General features: G+C 36.5%; 1 protein-coding gene across 1 annotated transcript; it reads right to left on the bottom strand.

The window, feature by feature from the left end:
* Nucleotides 1-19,944: 19,944 nt before the first annotated feature.
* On the bottom strand, nt 19,945-23,792 carry LOC125840508 (uncharacterized). Its single transcript, XM_049519477.1, has 4 exons — nt 23,727-23,792; nt 22,983-23,070; nt 20,512-20,756; nt 19,945-20,397 (listed from the first exon to the last, which is right to left on the bottom strand). The coding sequence occupies exons 1-4, from the start codon at nt 23,790-23,792 to the stop codon at nt 19,945-19,947; spliced, it is 852 nt and encodes a 283-aa protein (XP_049375434.1).
* Between the last annotated feature and the right edge of the window lie 2,724 nt (nt 23,793-26,516).

Raw genomic sequence — 26,516 nt, 5'->3', positions numbered from 1 at the left:
TCTCATGAGATGAAATCATCGTGAAATCGCATGTCCAAACGTTGATTGCATCTCATGATTTCATATCGAGATATGAAATCGCATGTCCAAACGCCTAGTTAATGTATTTCACTCAATTGAAATGGTCCTTAATGTATAATAAAGGTGTTCATTTTGGTCATTAATATATTTCATTTGATTGAAATGATCCTTAATGTATAACAAAGTGTTAATTGCGGACCATGTGGCTAACGAATTCACCATTTCTGTCTTCTTTGTTAGCTCTAAAGAAAAATTCCATGAAATCTAGCATCATTTTCTCTACTTTCTCTAATAAAAAATTATTATTCTCTCTTGCTTAAAACAAAAATGGTATTACGTCAGTAAAATAATATTTTAGAAAAGAGAAAATAGTAAATTTAGTTGGAGAAGCTAAGAGAAAATGGTGTTAGATTTCATGGAGTTCTTTCCTTGGAGCTAACAAAAAAGATAATAATGGTAAATTTTATTAGCCACGTAGGTCTATAGTACAATTTAACATTTTTTTAATGATAAATTTGTTGGGTTTAGGTAAAGGACCAAAATGAACATCTTTTGTCATACATTAAGGATCATTCCAATCCAGTGAAATAAATTAAGGATCAAAATAAATATTTTTGTTATACATTAAAGACTATTTCAATCAAGTGAAATACATTAAGGGCCAAAATAAAGCATTACACATACATTAAGGACCATTTTGATCATTTTCTTAAGAGTTTTTTTTTTTTACCAAAATCATCCTTAAACTATATTTCAAACTTAGATTACCTCCTTAAAATATTATTTTAGCAAAAACATCCTTCGGGTATTTCAAAGTTAACAGTTTTCATAGTTCTACTTGAATTTATCAGAAAACTAACAGATCCCACAAAAATCAAGACACCCCTTCATATTTATTATTCTGAGATACACCAAAAATATTATCGTGAACTTTTTCGGCAATTGAGTGTTGACACCCAATTTTGGCCCTCCACAATATGTATTGATCATCGAGCTTTTTCAATTTCAAACGATTTGAAATAATTAGCTTTTAATAAAAGTTGCAATGTATTTCAAGTTTAAAAAAAAAATATATATATAGTTTTGTCACTATTTTTAAATTTTCAAATAATACACATATTTTATAAAATTATATTTAGTACATTTTATGGGTATTCAAAAATCATCTAAAAAAAATAATAACAATTTAGTTTTTCCTAAATATTTGGTTAATTTAGTTTAGTTAATTAATAGCTTATATTTTTGAGTTAATCAATTTATAATTAAGTTAATCATTTTATTTTGTTAAAATTAAGAAGCTCGTTAATTAATTAGTAACAATTCATCTTATTTGATCTTTAGCCGAATTCATCAATCATCGAATTGGCTATGTGTTAAAATTCCATTGGTTAAATTTGGTAATGCAATGAGCCATTTCGGCTAAAATTGCAATACTTTGGTCAAATCCTAAAGACCAAATGGTTTTATAATAAACCCTTTTCCCAAATCTTGGCCCAATCTCATACAACCCATCAGCTACATACAACAATACACACGATCAGCAACACCAAACAGTACCCGACTGACCCAGAACTCAAGCGCGACCCCTGCTGCGTCTTCTCCCTCGCGTGACCAGACGAGCAGAAACCCAGAAATTCCAGTAGTACGCGACGCAACTCTCCAAAATCGCACGTAGCCCGCGTCGTCCTCTCCCTCTCTTCGTACAAGAATATTCTCGATCGAGCCAGGTGTTTGCATCTCGCGCCTCGATCGTCCTTCACTCAAAATCAACGCCTCTCCATTCAAACTCGTACACTAACCAGTTGGCAACCCTTATATGTTAAGGGATTTTTCAAAAATCCCACATCGAAAATCTTTCCATTTTTTAGAGATTTTAGGCCCTATAAATAGGCCTTCTTCTCACTGTCCGAAGGGGAATGAGGAAAACCTGAGAGTACCCCTAAAAGGTTTGGGAAATCTTGGTTCAATAGTTCAATTTTTGTGGTTGTTCGAGTTGAAAGGGGTGGTGGAGTCGTCTTCTCAACTTGTCGTTTTAGCTCGCTGCTCAGTGAAAGGTAATTCTTCCTTCTTTTAAATATTTTTATTTATTTGGTTGTGTGTTGAATGACTGGATTAGATCAGTTTAGTTGTTGTATCTGTTAGTAATTTTGATTTTTGGTTTGTTGTCCATTCTGATGTCTTAGTAACTAGTAAAACAACTAATTTTCTTGTTTGTCGTAGATACTGTTTAGTTCTTTGTTTATATTTTATGTTTAACATTAAATTCATATTTGCTAAAAAGAGGATGGTTGATAGCTAGCATTACTTCACCCTCGTTTATGAAGAATAGCTCTTATGTTAAGCTCTATTTGTTCTTATTTTGACCAACAACTTATTTATTCTGCTAGCTATTTGTTTTTCTTTTCCCTTCTTAGCATGTTCACTAAAAGAAAAGTAATAATTGAGTTTCATATGCTCCATATGGCTGGTTGTCTTAATCTTTGCTAAAGTTTGTTTGGAATTTATTTAACATTCTCTGATGTGTCTCTCTAGTATCGCTTATTGTTACTTTAAAAATGAATAAATTTAGCTAAACTTTGTTGAATATAGTTAGCAATGGGTTCCCTTGTTTAAATAACAGTTTGTGGAATTCTTAATTAATTAGCTGCTTTAGAGATGTTTTAGTAGGGTGATTTGTTGCATTTAATATTGGTTCTTTCATCCTTAATTTCTATTTAGTTATATTGATATGCTATTTGGGTTAGCTGCTAGCTGGCTATTATAGTTAACTTTAAAAATCCCCATGATAGTAGCGAATAGCCCATTTATGTTTACTATGTGTGGCCGCGTGCGTTGGCTAAATGAATAGTTAGTTGCATTTTGCTCATTTATTTCTCCCATGTTCATGGATCCTTATTGTCTGACCATAATAAAATGAATTTGAATTATTGCTCTATTCAAACTCGCTAATCCTTATTTCGTTTGTTTTCTTTGTGTGAACTTTCTTGTTCGAGTCCATTTGGACTCTCCATTGGTTTGCATTCAACTCTCTTCGAGTCAACCTCATCGGAATCGTGAAAGGGAAGCTAATATTAATGGGTCAAATCCCAAATCAGTGGCAGCAGCTAAGTAGCGGTGTAATGGCAATCCCAAATGGCCGAAAATTGAATTTTGGGATTTTAAAATCCAATTCAATTGCAGCAGTAGCAGCCAGCAGTCCCAAACGAACTAAAATTGGAAATTTTTGGACTTTAATTAGTCCAATTTACAGCAGTAGAGCAGCCCGCAAAGGGCTAAAGATTTTGGAATTTAGGACTTAAAGGTCCAATTTGAGCATAAGCGACAAAAGTGGTCCGAACATTAAGTCCAATGGCTTGATTTGGAGACATGCTCTTTTCCTTTATTTGTCTTATTATTTGTTTATTGATTGATTGTGAATTAACGCTTTATCTAATTTAGATGAATCCTTGGGAGTTTTTTAAAATAACTTTTCTATTTCGTTAGTTGTTTACTTCAAATATCTAAATTTTCAAAACCCGTTTTAGTTAAGTCACTCTAAGCTTTCAAGACTAACTTGAGAATTATCTTATATTCTTTCATAGTTAGTATTTAGCTTTCAAATCCACGCTTAAGTTATTGTGTTGATTTTTCGACTCAAAACCTTGACTCGGATAAAATGTTAAGTTAAATTATTATTTTGGCACTTCAACATTTGAATTATTTCATTAATTGGGATAATATGAATGTACAAGTATCAAAAGATTTCTCATTTATCAAAAAATAAATATATATATATAACAAAATTAAATAATAAAATAATAAAATAAGATTTTTTCAAGTAATTTAAGTTATCTTTTCAAATTAGCCAACCTTTAAATCCGTCGGTTAACCGCGTGTTAGCGGATTCTCTAAGATGCCTAAACCCTTCCTTAGAGAATTATTTGAACTCTTACCCGACTCTGGTTTATTAAATGTTTTATTTAAAATATTTCCTTTCAAAAAATTCCTTTTAAAATGGTTTTCTTAATTTTTCCTAAAGAATTAAGTGGCGACTCCAAATAACTCATTTTTCCAAAACATAACAAAAGTTGCCAAAGTTGCGAAATTGGTTTCGAAACCTTAGTTTTCGAAATCAGGTCGTAACATTGAGTTTAGCATTATGCAAAATCTTTTAATTAGACATTTTTCCATTTTTTTAATGTGATTTAATATTTAAAATTTATCAGATGAAATATGTTTTTTTCTCGATTGAATCTTCTAGAAGTAGTGTTTGTTGGAGAGTTCCACTTCAAATAATGGAGAATGAAACTCGAATACAAGAAATAATTAGAATTTTGATCACTTCAATATCAGATTGCCCCGAAAAATTATTGATCTAAATACAATTTAGCTTTGAAAAAGGTGAAGTTAATTAAGCTCTAGCTTCTTTCCATTGGTAAATGAGAAAAAGAGCAAACCATGTATCTCCACACTCTCATAACATTTTTTGTTTCAATAAGCGATGGTATCCAAGATTTTTGATATTCTTTTTTTCAAGAGCTTTTTATAGTAGATAATGAAATTATGCAGGAAAGCTTTTGTTGATAGTCACATGAACTGCTCATGTTTTTGTAGGATCCCTTAATTTTTTGACAATATCTAATAGAAGGATTAAAATTCTTAACTTTCAAATACTTGAAGGATATTTTCTGCCAATTTTTTTAAGAACGTAGCTAAAGTTTGGGGTATAGGTAAAGTATGTTTTTGCCCAAAAACTCATAGAATGAGTTAGGGTTTCTCATCACTTAGGACATCTTCGACCCATAACATCAAAATTTACAACATAACCAACTCCAATTCACTATACCAAAAATTTGCACTAAAGAGAAGATTCTCTGTATATTCTTCTCTCTTCAGTATCATATTTTTTTTTATTTCATTTATATTTTCAAAAGTTTTATATAATACAAATAATAGTAAAATAATAAATAAATAAATAAATAAAAAGAGATTTTATGTGGATGAATTGTGTCACACCATTTACACTAAAATAGTGTAAGAATTAGTGTTGAGTTGGAACATTAAAACACCAATTTCTACAACAAAATAGAATTTGGTGTAAAAATTGATGTTGGGTTTGAGATGGTCGTAGTTAATACGTACGCACACACTAAAAATTAAGGGCATATATTGTTTTAAAAATTATATTTTTTCGATAATTTTGAACAACAATCAGTCTCCTCTCATATGCCGATTGATTTTTTCACATACTCATTCTACCCTTGTACTATCAAATTTTATTCCTTTTTTACTTCTTTAAGTTTATCTTTTTTTAATTAAAAAGAAAACTATATAACAAATTTATTCATAGAAAAATAAATATTACCTTGAAGATGAAAAAAGCGAGAAGTATTTATTTTGATAAGATATTAATAATAATTATGATATTATATGATAAGATAATTTTGATATTATTTTATTAATAATAATAAAATAAAAAATTTGTACTTATCCATCTATCTATATCTATTTTATACAATATTAAAAGCATGAAGGTCTTTAGAAAAGTTGATTGAACTTTTTGTCCTTCATTAAAAGACTCTACAATAGACAAAATTGTCATTTACTATTTTTCTCAAATAATTATCTTTTAATTATTATCCTAATATTTCAAACTTTGATATCAAATTTAAGTTATAATTAAATTTTACTTATTCATAAGATGTAAAAACTCTTCATATTTAGTAATTTAGAATTGCCTATTTTTGGCAAAGTAAAGGAGGAGTTAGAAATCCTAATCACATTGTTGTAACACCTCGAATTTGAGAAAGGGATAAAAAGGAGTAATGGGAAAGAACTCACAGGCCAACACCTGAACCATGGACCCTCCACGGAGCCCTAGACGGGCCGTGAAGGGGACCACGGTCCGTGTGGTTGCCAGTCCTCCAGGGCGGGCTAAGAAAATACCCCTCCCATGAGGGCCTTAACGGCCCGTGTGGAGGTGGATGGGTCATTATGACGCCCGAGTGGGGGAGGCAGAACCAACCCTAGAGTTGGCCTCCTCCACCTAGACGGGTTGTGAAGAGGAAAACGGCTCATCAAGGTGGTCGTGAAGGGGCAAGGTAAAAGGGGACTTCTCCCCAGGCCACTGGTCAAGGACCATGGCTACCACAACGGCCCGTGAGGTCCTTAACAGCTCGCGAAGGCCACTATCTGGTGGTTGCGTCAGCTATTAGTCAGGGGCTTTTGGGTCTTTCCCTAATTATTTTATCCTAACACTATGTCATTTTGCCCTTACCTAAAAGTCACATATAAGTATTTTTACCCCCAAATTTCCCCAATGAAATCATTCTCTCAAATTCCTAAAAGAAGAACTAGTCTTCCTCTCAAATAAAATTCTCTCTAGAAACCTGGAAGAAGAAGGAATCAACTTAGGGTTTCAAGTCAAACCTCTAATTCCACCATTGAAGGCTAGCTTTTGGCATTAATATGTGATAGTTTTCTTCCATGGAGCCCTTTCCTCCATGGAGTTCTCAAATTCTCCAATTTACAAAGTTAGAATTCGCCAATTGAGTTAGGATTTTCTTCCATGTCATGATGGGTCTATTTAAATATTGATCTGTTTGATTGTTTTGTGATCTATCAAGCATGAATTGACATAATTACATGATTTTATCATGAATCCCCATAAACTCACGTCTAAACCATATTTTCTAAAAGGATGAATGATCCGTCTAGGATCAGGACTCCCGAAGCCACTGCCTCTCCTCCGGCTCCAGCACAGGCTGTGGTCCTAGCACCACCGGTAGAGGGTCCTCCTCCACGGTCTATGAACAAACTGAAGACTAAGGGGTTGAGAACCATTATAGAGGAGAAGAGGTTGTCTATTGATGGAGTCATAGACAGAAACCCGGAGATCATGAGTTGCTTGAGGTTACACAAGTTCTAGTTGTTCACTAAAACCCGTGGCCCTTATGTTCCCAATTGGGTTTGGGAGTTCTACACTGCTAACAGAGCTTTGGTGCCACAAGAGAAGAAGCCGACAGCCAAATTCAAGCCGGTAGACTATGTGGTTGTCAGGGGCAGAAAAGTGAAGTGTGATAGTGATACTATCAATGCAGTCATGGAATGTTCAACGAGAATTGAGGATGACTGTCAATACAAAATTAGGACAAAAACATTAGAAAATATGAAGAACTGGTTGGCTCCTCTGATATCTGACGGTACTCCCAAGTGGCTCGAGGTTGGAGCACCCATTGAAAAGAAGGAGCTAAATATAGTAGCAAGGTTCTAATTTGGCTTCATCAGCACTATCATGCCATCCCAGAACGAGTCAATTCTCCGCCATGCAAAAACAGTCTATCTTAGTTGCATCATTGCTGGGACAAGGCTGAACTTGGGGATGATCATTGCACAGGAGATGATCATGAGGGCCAAGCAGCGCCAAACCTCTCTACTTTTTCTGATGTTGATTACCGAGTTGTGCAGATGAGCTTGGGTACCTCAAGATGAGAAGAATGATGTGGAAGTGATTCCCACATCTTTTACCGACATCCGAAGAATTGAGGTGGAGTACTTGAAGGATGAGGCCGAGAAGAAGAAGGAAGCCTCGATGGACACATTTCAGTTGTGGATACTGTTGCATTACCTGCAGAGGCACCTTTGCCTAGTCCTGCCCTTGGGCCTTCAGGTACATCTAGCACTGCTCCTTCCATGACGCCTAGTTCCTCTACAACTCCCTTGCCTCTTAGGGCTAGTTCCTCTGCTGCTGGTGCCGCCCGACCGCCACTCACCCAGGCTGCATTACTATGGATGGGGTAACTAGCCCATTATGTTAATAGATGCCCCTCCAAACTTGAGGCCACTATTCCTGGCATTATCGAGAGGGCCCTCGCTGATACAGTGGCACCCTTGAGTTCTACTATTGATGCCCTTGCAGCAAGGATAACGATGTGCGAGTGTGGTCAAGGAGCTACTGAGAAAGTGATGGCTCTAAAAGCCGCTATTGCTGAGCTGATGAGAGATGTGGACCAGTTGAAGTCCACCAACATGTCGATGATTTTCGGTACAATGGAGATTCCTGATATGCCAATTGATCCAAATGTACCTTCGGCTACCACCAGAGATGAGGTTCAAACTGAGGAGGTAGCTGTTGTCGAGTCTGAGGCTGAGACGGATGAGGAGCAGTTTGGTGTTGACGATGAGGCATCTTATGAGGGCCTCACAACGATTAAGGAGGCCATGGTAGATTCAGCGGTACAAATCTCTTTGGCAGACACTCCCTTGGCTGACCTTAGTAGAGCTGGTAGTGTTGCTGCTACACTGGGCACTGATTCCCCGACAGATGGAGCAACTGCGTAGACATGACTTTCTTTACCTCTCTCTCTGTCACTTTTATTGATGTTTTAGTATTTTATTACATTTGAGGAAAAATTGCTTTTTGTTTGTGGTGGGGTGAGGTATTTCCATTCCTACCTCTTTTGATTATTACTTTTGTCTATATATTGGGTTTTGAGCTGTAAATTGTGTTTTGGCAATTGTGTTGTGGATGTTTGAGCTTGTGGCTCCTTGTTTTTAATTGCAAATGGTTTTGACCCCTTCTGAAAAATTTGCCACCTCTTATTGTGTTTGAGTGTGGCTGTTTTTGTTCTAATTTGAGTGTCAGTCATGATCAATATCAATGACTTGAATAGTGCTCTTAATTGAACAAAAATGAATGTGCGGCTACGATGAGGCCAAATAAAGTTGCATAGATAATATGTGGACTTTTTACATCTCGTTGTGACTAGTCGGTTATCGGATGAGTCTCTTGTGATGAACATTGCACACTAGCAAAAGTGTGGAGTCTTGTTCGATATTGGTGCCAATGCCCTGTGTAATGAGCTTACCGTGAACCATGTGTGATGACACCTAGAATTTACCCCGCTGGTCCGGTTGACTAAGTGATGCAAGCTCTTGAAATGATCTTAGGCAACAATTTGACAATATACCTCTTTTGTGGCCAACCTTGTGAGTGTGTGAACCTTGCTTGAACTCCCTTTTTGAGCCTTACCCTTTTCTTGGATTAAACTTGAGCAAATGACACCTCTCTTTATCCATTCACCCATAATTCTTATGAATAGTGGTTTGTTTGAATAGCTAACATAGGCCAAAAGCCTAAGTTGGGGGTGAGGTGAAAGGAGAAGGTGAATCAAGAAGTGCAAAGAAGTCCCCCTTTATCTATGATTTTGAGAAAGATGGAACCCCTTCATACAAAAAAAAAAGAGAAAAAGAAAAAGAACGAAAAAGTTTTTAAATAAAAGTTGTGAATGTTCAAAAGAAATGGGGTGTCCGGTATTCCATGAGAAGTGAATAATGGGATGACTTTGGAGCATGAGTTAAAATGTTAAACAAAAAGAAAGAAAGTGTTGTTCATACCACATTTCATGAGGATAGCAACCACTAAGCCTAAATGACCATACCTTTACACTCATCCCCATTACAAGCCTTGAAAAGACCTTTTTGATCTTGAGTGAGCTGAAATGAATGTTGGTTGGAAAATAAGGGCAAACCTATGGGTGACGTCATGCATGTGTTCATCTTTGTGAGTGTGAGAGTTATATGTGATTCCGGAGCTATAAATTGTTGAAGAATAGTGTGTGAATATGGAATCATTCTTTGTGTGAGGGCATTTGAGTACCTTTGTTAAACTTGAACTTGCATTTGAAGCAAGTATTCTGAACTTGAGAATCTTTGATAATGGTGAGTCACAACTTGAATCTTTGAGTACACAATTGATCCTTGCATGAGTAAGTTGAGTCTTGTTGTATGCGTTCATGATTGAGTCTTGTGTAGCACTGTTTGAGACATCCTTTTTCAACTGTTGAACTTGAGTTTTACTTGAGGACAAGCAAAAGTTTAAGTTGGGGGTGTTGATGAGTTCGAGATTTGGACTCATTTAGGGCTTTATTTATAATGATTTAGTGTCTCAAATGCTTATTTTTTGCCAATAACTGATAGAAAATCCTTGATTTCTAGGTATATGGATCGAGCAACAAAGCAAAGACACTAATTTGCAAAAAGGAACAAAGCGAGCTGAAAGAATGAAGAAAAGGAAGCCTGGTGATCGCCAAGTCCACTTGGTGACTCGCTGAATGGCTATTTGACCGCCTAAAGTTCCAATGTGCCAAGCCTTGAAGGAGAAAACCAAGTTGGCGAGAGAAAGGAGCAGTCGATGGATCCCCGAGTGGTTCCGTGATGCTGTGTTAGATCGCCCAAAGTTACAGAACTTGAAGATGCTGAAGGCCAAGTCAAGAAGGACGATGAAAATGACCAAAGGATGGATCATCGAGTTGATCGGTGATCCCGACTTACTTCACCGAGTAGCTATTCACAGCACATTTTTGGCGACTATAAATACATTTTTACACATTTAGTTTAGTATAAATTAGCTATAATCATTATTATTATTATTCATATTGAATTCTGAGTATTGAGACAGTTTTTCTCTAGTTTTTCCTAAGCTTTGAAGAATTGAAGTTTTTTCACTTTTGAGAAATTGGAAGTGGATCTTTGAGATTCTTCGAATTGGGTCATTGTAAGAACGATATCAATCTTACCAAGTTCATGGAAACTCAATTTGGTAATAATTTTTATCTTTTTTTATGATGTCTAGCTAAAACCCCAATTCTTGGGGTGTGATTATGTGATTATGGGCTGATTTAGTTTATGGGTATTGCTAATTGTTAGTTTAAATGATGTTTAGAAGTGAGTTCAATCTTTAATTGTGGTTTAATTTAAGAATTGTAGTTGCAAATGCACTTCTACCCTTGTGTTTTTGGCTTGCTTGAGAGAAATGTTTTAAAACTAAGATTATTAATTGATGGTCAGTGGGTATTGGGTTGACATGGGTTCAGCTCGGAGAGTGAATTCTAAACCCAATTCCACACTTTCAGCTCGAGAGAGTGAATGGACTAAGGTGTGGGTTGTTCTTATTTTGTATGTTTGTTGATGTTCGAGATAAATCGACTTGATTCAGGGTAAATTGTTCAAGAGAAAGTTTACTTCCCCTCTAGCCTAGCTTACTCACTAATATCTAGCTATTTACTAATAGTTTCAATTACCCATTTGTCTACATTAGCTTATAATTGAAACATATCCTAAGAACCCGTCTCATTATCGTATTTTGTATTATTTGCTGCTGCTGCATTTAATAATTTCAAACCAAAACCCCCTGTTATTTTACATTCATGTCACCCCCTGATTTGAATTATGTTTTTATGTAATAATGTCTACTCTTATGACTGATTTGACCATGTTCGCACTTTCCTATTGAATCTTAAACACGTACCACTCCCTGTGGGATTCGACCCCAACTCATTTAGTTGGGTTTTGTACTGACTAGCGATCGTTGACACTTAGAATTGGATGAAGTGTCCTTGAAACGTTAATCACTTAGTACAACCTTTCATCCACAAACAAATGGGCAAGCGGAGCGTACCAACCAAACTTTGGAAGATAAGTTGAGAGCATTTGTACTTGACTTCAAGGGTAATTGGGATGACCATTTGCCTTTGATTGAGTTTGCAGAAAACAATAGCTATCACTCAAGTATTGCCATGGATCCATTTGAGGCTTTATATGGTAGGAGGTGTAAATCTCCTATAGGTTGGTTTGAAGTGGGTGAGGTTGCTTTGATAGGTCCCAAATTGGTACATGAGGCCATATAGAAAGTTCACTTAGAGAGGTTGAAAATGACCCAAAGTCAACAAAAGGTCTATGCTGATGTGATCTTGAGTTCGACGTACATGATTGGGTCTACTTGAAAATTTCTCCCATAAAGGGTGTAACGAGGTTTGGGAAAAAGGGAAGCTTAGTCCCCGTTATGTGGGCCCATATCAGATTTTGAGGCAGATTGGCAAGGTTGCTTATGAACTTGCATTCCCTACTGAATTGGCATTGGTACATCTAGTTTCCATGTTTCATTGTTGAAAAGTCTGTTGTAGATCCGACATCTACAGTTCCCTTAGAAGGATTGGGAGTTGAGGAAAATCTTTCTTATGAGGAAGTTCTGATTGAGATTTTAGACCGTCAAGTTAAGAAGTTGAGAAATAAAGAAGTTGCCTCCATGAAAGTTCTTTGGAGGAATCAATTAGTTGAGGGTGCTACTTGGGAGGCCAAGGCCGATATGATGTTCCTTTGTCCTCATCTATTTCTCTTCGTTCCTACTCTAGCTTGAGGTATATAGCTCTTCATGGTTTACTCTTTGTTGTCATGTGTCTTAGATATTCCCATGATTTCCTTATTTATGCATCTTCATGAAAAGCTTAGATTTTGAGAAAAAATGAGTTTACTTGATTGATTTCTACTTGTTTATATGCACTAAGTATGGATTGCATATAGACTTCATGATATGATGTTTTGAACATGCTTTAACTTGGAGTTGATGTTTCTTCCTTGGATATGTGTATTTATGTGATTTCATGCATGTTGGGCTGCTAGGTTGAATTTCTATCATTTATTTGATGACTTGAATCCCATTCGAGGACGAATGTTCCCAAGGGGGAGATATCGTAACAAGATTTGAGAAAGATCTAAAAATGAGTAAATGGGGAAGAACTCACAGGCCAACACCTGAACCATGGACCCTCCACGAAGCCCTAGATAGTTCGTGAAGGGGACCACAGTCTGTGTGGTAGCTCGTGGAAAGTCCCCCAGGGCGGGCTAAGCAAAGACCCCTCCCATGAGGGTCTTAACGGCCCATGTGGAGGTGGACGGATCGTTATGATGCCCATGTGAGGGAGGCAGAACCAACCTAGAGTTCGCCTCTTCCCACGAGCCCCTAGATGGGTCATGAAAAGGCAAACGACTAGTCAAGGTGGTCATGAAGGGAAAGGAAAAAGGGAACCTCTCCCCAGGACACTTTGGTTAAGGACCACGTCTACCACAATGGCCCGTGAGGTCTTTGACGGCTCGTGAAGGCCACTGTCTGGTGGTTGAGTCAACTTTAAGTCAGGGGCTTTTGCGTCTTTTCCTAATTATTTTATCCTAACACTATGTCGTTTTGCCCTTACCTAGAAGTCCTATATAAGTTTTTTTACCCCCAAATTTCCCCAATTGAAATCATTCTCTCAAGTTCCTAAAAGAAGAACAAGTCTTCCACTCAAATAATTCTCTATCTAGAAAGCTTGAAGAAGAAGGAATCAACCTAGGGTTTCAACTCAAGCCTCCAATTCCACCATTGAAAGCTAGATTTTGGCATTAAGGTATGATATTTTTCATCCATGGAGCCCTTTCCTCCATGGAGTTCTCAAATTCTCCAATTTACAAAGCTAGAATTCCCTAATTGAGTTAGGGTTTTCTTCCATGTCATGGGTTCCTTTAAATATTGATCTATTTGATTGTTTTGTGATCTATCAAGCATGAGTTCATAAATTGAGATAATTACATGATTTTATGATGAATCCCTATGAACCCATGTCTAACCCATGTTTTCTAGATATTGATGATTGAAAGTGAGTTTTGAATTATGAAAGGTGAATTATGGAATTATGCATGTTCTTATGAAATTGGTGAGATATGATGTAGATTTCTTTAAGAGTAAAAACATATATGTTGTTATTGTGGTTAGTTGTTATGAAAGGATTGCTCACATAACTACTTCATGCATGAATGTGAAAGGTTTTCTTACATAAAGGATTCTAAGGTTGAAAGGTCTTGTCACCTAAAACGAATCAAAGATAAAGAGCTATTCTAAGAATGAGGCAAGCGGCAATTACCCATGTCCTCTAATGAAAGACAAGGGGTGATTACCCATGTCACATGATGTAAGGACATGAGACGATTACGCAAGTCCCTTAAACAAAAGATGAGTAAGAATATACATATTCCCTGGGAGTTATGCTTAGCACTGAGTGGACAAGTGGCGATTACCCAAGTCCCATAAACTATGTGCCAACATAGGATTGTCTAGATAGACATTAGCTAGTGGATCCATGTAAGCTAGAAAGTTTATGGTCTTACCTTGGCAAGTAGGGCACCCCTTTTCAGTGTGGGAGACACCATATTCCATGTTAATAACTCACATGGTCTTACATGTTGCTTAAAGGTAATTCTCCCACATTAATGAATCAAGGTTACTTCGAGAAGTATGTCACATGTGTTTAAGATTACGTTTATTTACATTCACCATGTTTTATGATTTTGTCCTCTATACCCCTTTCATATATCATGTTTTAGCTTGGTCATCACATCTCATAAAGATATCTCTTTTTAAGCATGTTTTCAAATGTTTTATGCATGGCTATCATACTTGGTACATGCTTGTACTAACACATACTCTTGCTTACATTTCCCCAAATGCAGGGTCCGACATTACAGATTCACACTTCTGTGGCTAGTGATCTCATATAGAAGATTAAATATTGGTGATTCCTCATCACCCGATGACCGATCTTGATTTCCTTTTTGTCCTTACTTTCAGGTTTTGAACTCGATTTATGGGCTACACTCCGATCAATTATATGTACTAGATGGTTTTTGAGATTATGTTTAGATTTCCGCTTTTCTCTATAAACTTTAATATGTTGGAACTGTCTTTTAACTCTTTGATATTTTATCATCTCGTATGAAGAATGCTAAGTGGCTTTTATGGGGTCTTTCGGGGTCTTATATGCCATGTTACGCCTAGGGGCTACCTTGGGTCATGACAGCTGCAACATTATTATTTTTTCAAAGTAAACAATAGTACGTAAGAGTTCGAGAAAGCGAACACAATGGTCCTTAATGTATTGATAATGTTTTATTTGGGTCCTTAATATATTTCACTTAATTTGAATGGTCTTTAATGTACAATAAAGATATTCATTTTGGTCCTTAATATATTTCACTTGATTGAAATGATCCTTGGTGTATTACACAAGGTGTTCATTTTGGTCTTTTACCTAAAACCTAACATATTTTTTTTAAAAAAGTGTTAAATTAAACTATGGGCCTTATGTGGCTAACAAAATTCACCATTCTTATCTTCTTTCTTAGCTCCGAAGAAAGAACTCCATAAAATGTAACATCATTTTCTCTACTTTCTCCAACAAAATTTACTATTTTCTCTTTCTAAAATATTATTCCACTGACCTAATATCCATTTTTATTTTAAGCAAGAGAAAATAACAAATTTTATTAGAAAAAGTAGAGGCAATTGTGGATTTTCATTGAGTTTTTCTATGAAGCTGACAAAGAAGACAACATTGGTGGATTTTGTTAGCAATGTGGGGTCCATAGTTATATTTTTAACACTTTTTTTTGATAAATTTGTTAGGTTTAATTTAGGATAAATGAAAAAAATGAACACATTTTTAACACCTCGAAAGTTGGAAAGTTGAAAAGAAAAGAAAAATGCAGAAAATTGACTGAAGCAATGGTCTACGAGTCCGACCTACGGGTCATAGGCTACGGTCCATAGGAAGTAAACCATAGAACCCAAGTTGAGTTTTTGGAAAATCAAGTCCCAGTAATTCATTCGACGGTTGACCCAGATGGTTCTTTGAATGTTCTATGGACAGTAGGAAGGTCCCGTAGAAGTGTTCCATACTTGGTAAAAATTTGGAGTAAAAGTTGAGTTCCACGATTTGGGTCTACGGACCGTAAAAATAACTCATCAAAGTTCGGTGAGATTTTAGGCTCCAGTACTTGGTCTATGGTTGACCAGTAGGGTCCATAGAAATTCCTACGAACCGTAGGTCACAACCGTAGGATCAATCCTACAGTTATTTTAAAGGGTATTTGGGTCTTTTCCTATGTGCTTAAAGCCTAAGCTAGGGATGTACAAGCCAAACTGTAAAGTCAAACCAAACCAACGAACACCAAAAAGTCTCCTTACTAGACCTAACATCCTGTCATTGCTTTCATATACAAGGAAGTTGGATTAGTTATTAGACCAACTATCTCACGCTCTTTCTCTCAAACCCAGCCAAAGGAGCAATAATTATATATAAATTTTGATGTAAATAATTACGTGTACTAACTAATTGTAAATATAACAATTAAAAAAGACATGTGTCCAATTTTTTAGGTCTTCACTTGCCTTCAAGAGAGTGTGCACACTCTTTGCCATGTACTTTTGGGGTGTGTTTATTCAACTTTAATATAAGTTGGAGGCCTAATAGGATCCTAGTTAAGGTTAAGTGTGTTGCTAGAATTTTGGTCATTTCTTAGGGGGCTACTTGTGCATTATCCCATCGATTTTTTATATGATTAAATAAATGGAAAATGGTCATATATATCCTTGTACTATCAAAAGTCATTTATACATAGTACTTTGTTATACTTTCGATCAAAATATATCCTTTTTGTTATACTTTCGATAAAATATACTCCATTTAAAAAAAATTGGTACAAATTTGCTCTTAATTTTAACTAAAAACATGTGGCAAACTTAGAAATAAATGACCCACCCGAACTTATTTTCGAAACCTATCCATTTAATCAATCCCTATACATTCCATCTGCTTTTAGATTTTTCTTTTCATCTTAAATTAAATATTTAAGATCGCCACAATAATTAACAAACATGTGATTGTTAATCACTGTTCCATTCCAATGAGAGGAAACTTGATTTGAGCTCACTGATGGAATTTACGTGTTGGAAATTGGGGGTTCAAATTGAGTGGGTATTATTGGAAAAAAAAATGAAACTGGTCTGAAAGGGGTTATGGTGGGGTTTTAGATAAGTTAGGTATTTAAAATTGGCAGAAGTTATTTATTGTTGATGTTGTCGCTTGTCTCTCTGTTAAAATTAAGGATAATTTTGTATCAAAGTATAATAAAAGAGGTATATTTCGATCAAAAGTATAATGAGAGAAGTATATTTAAACCAAAAGTATAACGAAGGTATATGTAAACTATATATAATAGTACATGCATATATTTGACCTTTCTCGAATTTGAAAATAAAGGAACACTAAAATATATGGCATAAGTAGAATATATTTTAAAAATTAAGGATTCCTAAAGTATAACTACGGGTCAATATAAATAATTTCTAATAGAATATAGGTATATTTGACTTTTCCATTAAATAAATTTAAAACCAACATATATTGTGTTTTAACCGAGGTGTTTTTTGCTGGAGTGTGGAGGGTACATTAGTCATTCAACTATCAAATATTGTGGAGTTATAAATATGGTGTATCCCAAAATTGCCCCTCTCTATTATTCTCCTCTGTTTACATTACACCACCGACGATTCAACTCCGACAAATTGAATTTATATTATTTTCCGGCACCTCGATGAATCAGGTATTTCAGTTTGATAATTCCCTCTGTTCCTTTGTATATGTTTTAGGGTTCATATCATAATTTATGTTCTTACGGAGTTATATATGGAGAAATTGATGTTGTGTTTTTATGCTAAACTTCTACTTTTGATCAGTTTTGATTTTGTAATTTGAATCACTATTAGATGAGTTTAATTGCTTTGATATGCTTTACTTGAGCTAAAAGTGTGTTTGGGAACATGCGCTTCTACCTGCACAAGATAGAGGTGAGGTTTGCCTACACATTGGGTATGTTGTTATTGTTAGACAAGTGAAATTCTACGAATTGAATATTTTTCTGTTACAATTCTAGTGCATAAGCATTTTTATGAGCCAAGGGTGTATTAGAAACAATCTAGTTAGGGGAGGATATGGACACAAATAACTTTTCATCATTTAGTTTATGGGTTCATCTGAATTGTATAATTTTTCTTGATTCATCCACTACAATAACATAAATAATAAATTTTGAATTCAGTAGATTAAATGTTTTATGATATATTACCAAATTTAGACATCTCATTCAAATTTTGAATCAATCTCTCCATTTTTGGATACGCTAAAATAAATTTAACGTTTCAAATCTTGCCAGCATAGTTTTATTTTTAAGCAGGTGCTTTTGTCAAAAATAAAATAAAATTGCTAGACCATAGAGGGTACATTAGTCATCCAGTGGTCTACACTTCATTCAAAATGTCTTTTGAACAAAAGCATTTCTAATTCTAACTCTCATATATAAATGTTGTACCTACTGAAATCCCCAGTTTCCATTTTCCCTTTATATATATATATATATATATATATATCAGAGGTAGTAGTAGCATGTCCCATTTGTTTGTTTACTCTGCCGCCGATTCACAACAATGGCCTCTTTAATTTTCAATTTCCTGAATTACATTATTTTCCGGTACCTCAATGAATCAGGTACTTCAATTTTCCTCTTCTGAGCCTGTATTATCTTTTAGGGTTCAAATCATAATTTATGCTCTACATAGTCCTTACAGAGTTTTATGTACATAATTATTTTTTGAATTACAATTAAATTAGTTTATTTTCTTTGATATGCTTTACTTGAAGTGAGGATGTGTTTGGAAACATATCCTCTACCTACACAAGATAAGGCTAAGATTTGTGTATGCACTGTCTACTCGGTCCCCTAGGTACGTTGTTGTTATTGTTTTTATCAAACAAGTCTATCAGAAATAGCCTCTCAACCTCAAAGGTAAGGGTAAGATCTGCAAACATCCTCCCCTCTCCATATCTCACTTGTGGGATTACACTGGATATGTTGTTGTTTCATTCTACAGTGTGTTTGGTATGATGGATAATATTTTCCATGAAAAATGTTTCTTGGAAAATAAGTTGATTTCTAACTTATTTTCTCATGTTTGGTTGAAAAAAAATTAGTGTTTGGTTGGTGATTGAAAAAGCATTTTCCAAAAATATTTGTTTTATTTTTGGCTAGAGAGTAGAAAATAATTTTTAGGAAAATAGTTTCTGAATTGGAAACCAATCTCGAAAACTATCCAAGACCCGATCCTGACCTCGACATCTGAACTAGGATACGACCTCGACGATCAATTCACAATCCAACCTAAGATCTCACCTAGGACCTGGCCCAATTTATGACCCAATACATAACATTCGAACTAGGATTCGACCCCGACCTTGGCACTCAAACCTAGACACGACCCCGACAATCAATCCAGGATCTGATCTCGACATAGCTACCAATTTAGATCTATCGGAAGATTCTTTTATGAGATAAAAAGCTTTAATAATCAAAAAGAATTAATGGGTCATTACATTAGATACCTATTTAACTATCATTCATCCTCGAACGATCAAAAGAAGGCGAGGGTAAGAAAGGGTACCTGAATCGGCAAAAAGGTATCTATATCTTCCATGTATATCATCCTTGGCGTCCGAGGTGGACTCCTCAACCGGACGATTTTTCCACTGGACCTTCATAGAAGAAATCTCCTTTGACCTCAACTTGTGGGCCTCCCTATCTAGAATAGGTACAGTTTCCTCATAATAAGATAGATTCTCATCAAGTAGGATTTGAACCCCAATGAATACTATAATTCTCATCACCATGTATTTCTTCAACATAGATACATGAAATAACGGGTGCACTCCTAACGGTCCTCGAGGCAAAGCCAATTCATATTCCACCTCTCCCACACGCTTGAGAGCTTCAAACGACCCATTACACCTCAGAATAAGCTTACCTCGCTTACCAAACCTCATCACACCCTAATGGGTGAAACCCTTAGCAAGACTTGATCTCCCTCAATAAAATCCAAGTCCTTGACCTTCCGATATGTATGCTCCTTCTGCCTGTTCTGAGTTGCTAGAAGCTTCTCATGAATGAATTTCACTTTCTCTAACAATTCCCTCAAAAGATTTATACCCAAGGTCTTGCATCAAATGAATCAAACTAACCAATGAGGGACCTATATCTTCTTCCATACAATGCCTCAAACCGGGCTATATCAATACTCGAGTGATAGCTATTCTTGTATGAAACCTCTACCAAGGGTAAGAACTGATCCCAATGATCACAAAAATCTACCCTGCAAGCATGAAGTATATCCTCCAGCACTTGAATTTTTCGCTCAGACTGGCCATCGATCTGAGGGTGAAATGCGGTACTAAGATCCAATTTAGTTCATAACTCAGCTTGCAAGGTCCTCCAAAAGTTAGAAGTAAACGGTGTACCTCTATCTGATATGATGGAAATGAGAACTCCATGCAATTGAAAAATCTCGCAGATATAGAGCTTGGCTAAGTTCTCTACATTATAAGTCACCTTGACTGGAATAAAGTGTGTGGACTTAGTCAACCTGTCAACAATCACCCATATGGAATCAAACCTACCCAATGACTTTGGAAGACCAACCACAAAGTTCATTGCAATCCATTCCCACTTCCATTCAGGAATGGGCATTCTCTGAAGTGTTTTTCCAGACCTATGGTGCTCATACTTTACTTGCTGACAATTCGGACATTGGGAAACAAAATCAACAATGTCATGCTTAATTCTACTCCACCAATAATGTTTTCTCATAGCATGATACATCTTGTTTGCACCAGGATATATAGAATACCTCGAACTATGAGCCTGTAGAAGAATAGTCGGAGTTAAATCCTAAAAACAGGGCACACATACCCGCCCTTTAATCCTCAAGATGCCTTCCTCATCAATCACAACCTCCTTAGCCTCTCCTCACAATACCATATCACGAATTCGGCTCAGCTTCTCATCATCAAATTGCTTTCCTTTAATCTTGTCAAGAAAAGAAGATATTGCCTCCACACAGGCCAAAAATCTTCCTTTCACAATTACTTCCAGCCTCATAAATTCATTAGCCAGAGTTTGAACCTCTCTAGCCAATGGGTGTCTAGAAACCTGTAAATGGGCTAAACTCCCCATTCTCCCTATTTTTCTACTCAGGGGATCAACCACAACATTAGTTTTTCCTGAGTGATAAAGAATAGTAACGTTATAGTATTTCAGTAGCTCCATCTTCCTACTTTACCTCAAATTCAAATCTTTCTAAGTCAACACATAGTGTAGATTGCGATGATCTATATACACTTTACACTTGACCTTGTATAGATAATATCTCCACTGCTTCAATGCAAATAAAACCTCAACTAACTCCAAATTATGGGTCAGATAGTTATGTTCATGCACTTTTAATTGCCTTGAAGCATAGTAAATTACATTCCTCTCCTGCGTTAGAATGACACCTAAACCAGAATAAGATGCATCACAACAAAAAATGAAATTCTTACTTTCCACAGGCAAGAGAAAAATCAATGTAGTAGTTTAAAAGGTCTTTAAATTTAGAAAAAATTCTTCACACTCATCTGACCATACAAATGGAACATTTTGCTAGGTCAAATTGGTTAGCTGGGAAGCAATAGAGGGAATCCCTTGACAAACCGACGGTAGTAGCTAGCTAAACCAACAAAGCTCCTTACCTCTGAAAAATTAGAGGGCCTCCTTATCTAAAAATCAGTGCTTCAATCTTCGTGGGATCCATCATCTCAATCCTTAGAAACCATGTGCCCCAAGAAGTACACTAAATCGAGCCAACATTTACACTAGGAGAATTTGGCATAAAGTCTTTTCTCCTTGAACAACCCCAATACAATTCTCAGATGCGCTTCATGTTTATCCTGCTTGTGTAGATCAATCTATCATCAAGAAATACAATAACAAAGTGATCCACCAGATATGGCTTAAAATTTTTGTTCATCCAGCTCATGAAAGTAGTATGGGAATTTGTAATCCCAAAACACATTACTAAGAACTCATAATGTCCATAACTTGTTTGAAAAAAATATTTGGCACATTCATTGCCCACATTTTCAGTTGATGATAACCAGACCTTAAATAAGTATTAGAGAAGACACAAACACCCTGTAACTGATCGAACAAGTCATCAATGCGAGGAATGGGTTACTTGTTCTTAATAGTTACCTTATTCAGCTGCTTGTGGTCTATGCACATCCAACAACTACCATCCTTCATCTTCACAAATAAAAACTGGAGCACTCCAAGGAGAGGCGCTCGGTCTAATAAAACCTTTACCCAACAACTCATAAAGTTGAGCCTTTAACACCCTCAACTCAGCAGGGGCCATTCTTTAAGATGAAATGGAAATGGGGCGAGTCCTCGACTTTAGGTTGATATAAAAATCAATAGCCCTGTCTGGTGGTATACATTGCAGGTCTGCAAGTAAAATATCCACAAACTCACGGACTATAGAAACAGACTCAATCAAAGGCACTTTGGAAGTATTATCCCTGAGATGTGCCAAGAAAGCTGAACAACCCTTACTCACCAACCTCTTAACACGAAGAAAAGAGATAATCCAAACTAGGGTGAGAATATAATGACCCTCACACAATAGAGGATCTAACCCAGACTTGGCCAAGGTCACGGTCTTAGCATTGCAATCTAAGATAGAAAATTTTGGAGAAAGCCAAGTCATATCCAGAATTACATCGAAGTGTATCATCTCCAAAATAATCAAATCCACATAATTTTTACTCCTAAAATAGTCACAAGGAAAGACCTATACACATTCTCAACTAGCACAAACTCACCCATAGGAGTAGAAACACGAATAACCATGTCAAGTAAGTCACAATGCAATTCAAGTTCATTAGCTAATCAGGGCGATATATAAGGAAAAGTGGATCGTAGACTAGAACAGTACATGTGATAACAACATCGAATGCTTGTAGCCTCCCGGGGAAAGAATAACAATGGGCATTATCAGTTGTATAACCATTGCCCCTACTTGGCTGCACTCTAGTAGTTCCAACCGGCCCGCCACCCTGGCCAGACCGGTGACCACGATTACCTTGGCCATACATTCTCCAGTATGACAACCTCTAACATAACCACCCTACCTGTAATTGTTGGGGATTTGTAACCCTGATCATACCAAGCCTAGCTCTGCCTTGAAAAGTATTTCCTAATATTCCCAACCTCACCACATCCATAACAAGTCATGGAGTCAAGAGTAGATCTCTGTGAAGATGAAGAAGACTGAAGATACCTCTAAACTCAGAAAAAGGTTGACTGGTCTGTGACAGACCCTCAGTTAAAAACCTAAAATGAAGAATGAATAGTACGGGATTGATAACCCCCAAAACTCTGCCATCTAGAGTAAGAAACACTAAACTCACCTCCCTTAGAGAACTTCTTGAATGTTGTAACCTTGCCGAAATCATTTGGCTTCACCCCCTCTACCTTTATCACAAAATCAAGCACTTCCTAAAAAGATTTTACTAAAGCAACCACGTGTAAAGCTATAACGTGCAAATCTGACCTAGTCCCTTCACAAAGAGGAAAATCCTCTCTTGCGGACTAAAGCAAAGTTGAGTGGCATACCCAGATTAATAATGAAATTTGGCCTCATAAGCTAACATATTCCCTTGCTCTATATTTAAAGCTCATCTCTCCTCATTTCCCTTAAAGTCCGGGTGCATATACTTCCCCATGAAGAAGCTAGAAAATGCTACCCAAGTCATATATAGTGCCTTTGCTGTTCGGCACTCAACATGAGACTGCCACCACATTTTAGCGTCTCCTTAGAATTGACATGTCACAAACACAACACCAAAATCACTCCACTATATCCATATTATGAAATAGCTCATAACAATCAACAAGGAAATCATAAGCATCTTCAAATGCAATTCCCTTGAAAACTGGAAATTTTTACTTTAAGAACTAAAAAAAGAGATCATGCTGGTCACTAGTCATTATAGGACCTGTAGTCAATCGGAGAAACACACTTGTTTCCAAGGACACATACATGCGAGGAGACCCAAGAGTTGCATATTGTACTCCCTGAACCTGAGGTGCTAGCATAGAAAGCGCTGAGGTGCTTGGCCTTGATCAGATAACCTGCTGAGATAAGTGAGAACCTGATTGATCAAGTCTGGAGTAGGTTGGGGTGGTGCTTTCAACTCATTAATCTGCTCATCCTCCATCTCACACCCTCTCTTGCTATGTCATAGGCCGGTGGAGGGTTTACTGCTCTATCCCTAGTTGGCCCAATTGCCTGACCTCTACACTGGTGGAAATTCTCCACGGCCTCTACTACGACCTCTCGCCACTACTCCCCATCGGGCTACAACCCCAACGGTTGGCTCAAGTGCATCCTCTTTTGCAGGTGCTGGTGTTGCTATAGTTATTGCTCTATTTATGACCATCTGCAAAATAAAGCGAAGAAGGTTGGATACAAATTTGTATAACCTAGATACCAATTGGATTCAAGTAATGTCACGAAAGAAAGAATGTTACACTACAAGAAAAATGGTTTTTAGCGAGCAAAAATTTGGTCGTTAAAAGTCCAAATCCGGTCACTATTAATAAATTACGACTGAAAAAGTTATGGTCGTCATCGGTCATTAAAAGTTCCGTCGTTAAAGTTTACAACCGGATTTCAATCCGGTCGTTAAGAATCCTTTAAAAGACTTTAAAAAACCCGTCGTTGTACCTCTTTTAGCGACCAAATTTTCCGTTTGCTAATACTCATGTTGATAGTTATTAGTGTTTTTAATGTCAAAAATTCCTTTCATTAATTGTAGGATATCTCCTTTGAACAACTAATATCCCTATGCTAGTTATATATTTTATTAAATAGATATAATAATCAGATAGAAATTAATCATATTCTTTTACATACGTACTAACACATCCAAACACATGGAATAATGGATGCCCAAATATATTTATATATATAGTATAAAACATCATGGTTAATTACAAAGAAATAAAACACCATATTATCAATATACTCATTCAAATAGTGGGACAATAATTTCTTTTCTACACCTAAAAAAAAGAATAAAATTGATGTAAAAAGGGAATTATCTTTAAACAACTATATTTGCAAAACAAAGTAGGTTTGTTTTCTACTTTAACTTGTTCTTCATGATTTTCGGTTGCTACAAACTCGCCCTCTACTATCCATTAGGACTCTTAGTTCAATATTCCTAGTCTAGTACTTATAGGAGTTTTATAGTTTGAGTTATGTTATACTACTATCCATTAGGACAACCTAGTCTAATTCCTTAAAAAGCTGCAGACATTGCTCATGTAGCAACAACTTAGTGCGAAGTTCCTCAACAGATAGTTGACCTGGAAAGTAAGTTATGATGCCAACCAATGTGTCATACTCCCTGCCTAACCCAAGAAGAATATGATCTACAAAATCTTGATTAGGAACGGGAGAATTGATGGCAGCAAGGGAATCAACTATCTTTTTAGCCTTCAAAGATACTCATAAATTGTCATGGAATCGACTTTTCGCATAGTAGTAAGTCGACGTTTGAGTTCAACTAATTTAGCCTGACTAGCATCCATCAAATGTCGGTTCAAAGAGAGCCAAATATCACGCGATGTAGGCAGCAAATGAACATCAACAAGAACATCTCTGGATAATATAGCAAACAACCATGAATGTACACTTTGATAAGCTGTTAGCCATGTACGATCGTGGTGGTTAACTTGTTGGTTACCAAATGCATCACATATTGACGTGGCGTAGATATAGAGCCATCTACGAAGCCAACCCATTCATGAGAAAGTAACAAAGAGGTGAATTAAGTATGCCAAGTGAGATAATCTTCAACAAAATTTAATTTGATAGTCAATGCCGCTGCAGAGTGAAAAATTGATGTAATTGGTCATTCCATTGATCCAGGAAAAGGTAAGAGAGTGGGCTGTCCAATTTGACCCATAAAGGAACTAAAGAATGTTGGGAGAGGCAGAATTGACATGGACCGATTAAGATAAAGAAGGCAATGGAGGAATCATTAAAGGTTGATGAGAATAGCTTGATGAAATAACATTAGTAGCACCTAAAGAAGTGTAACACCCCAGATTCGAAAAGGACAAAAGTGCTGAAGCCCCCTATGGACCGTAGGTGAAGCCCGTGGTTGGTCACCTCAACTCTACCTAGAATTTTTTTTAAAAAGGCACGACCCAGGGCCAGACCTACAGACTGTAGGTCAGACCACGGGTCGTGGTCCCGGTTTGTGGATCGTGACCTTTAACACCAGCTCTCTGAAGCCAAACGACGCTCTGCCAGGACGGACCGTCGGTCAGTCCACGGTCCGTCGGTGGCTTCAACAGATATCAACTTGGGTCGTTTTGGACTTTTCCTTTATGCATTGGACACCTAAACTACGTCGTTTAATCCCTAAACTACGTCATTTTGGTCAGTTTTAGCCTTGTGACTTAGTTAGAACTTACCCTGAGCGATTCATTCACTAGAATTCATCAAGCTTGGAGCAAAAGAGGAGAAAGAGGCGACCCAAACCCCTCCAAGAATGCAACAAGTTTTCTTCAGTTTCAGCCCCGAAATCGAAATATTTCTCTGTGAAATTCGTCACCAGGTATGTGGGATTGCACTAGTGGGTTCCTTTCACCCATTAGGTCCCTAGAATTCAGTCAGATTCTTGTTTCCCTACAAATTGTTTAGACCTAGGGTTTCTTGAAATTTAGAGAATCGCTGTGATTTAGATGTTGTAGTACTCTTACTCAGATTATCATGTTTTCGTAACATTGTTCCTTAGTTCCTTGCATGAAACTCAGAACCCTAGTTGTGTAGATTGGTTTAGTTCATGAGGTACACTAGCTAAGACAGATAAACAAATATACATGCTTCAATTTTTGAATGTTTTATTATCAGTACTTAAATGTTGCAT

Source organism: Solanum verrucosum, unplaced genomic scaffold, assembly GCF_900185275.1.
Source record: "Solanum verrucosum unplaced genomic scaffold, falcon-dt-bn FXZP01000181.1, whole genome shotgun sequence".
NCBI lineage: Eukaryota > Viridiplantae > Streptophyta > Magnoliopsida > Solanales > Solanaceae > Solanum > Solanum verrucosum.
The sequence above is the reverse complement of the archived record's forward strand: the minus strand, read 5'-3'. Positions and strand labels throughout refer to the sequence as shown.

Bases quoted from the DNA above. Each gene is read 5' to 3' on its own strand.
- LOC125840508 (XM_049519477.1), bottom strand. From the start codon at position 23,792: ATGGAGGATGAGCAGATTAATGAGTTGAAAGCACCACCCCAACCTACT. The intron at 23,071-23,726 runs GTTCTCACTTAT...AAATCTTTTTAG, and splicing joins CTCCAGACTTGATCAATCAG to GAAGTGCTTGATTTTGTGAT. The intron at 20,757-22,982 runs GTGAGTTTAGTG...TTTATCACTCAG, and splicing joins CAAGAAGTTCTCTAAGGGAG to GAAAAACTAATGTTGTGGTT.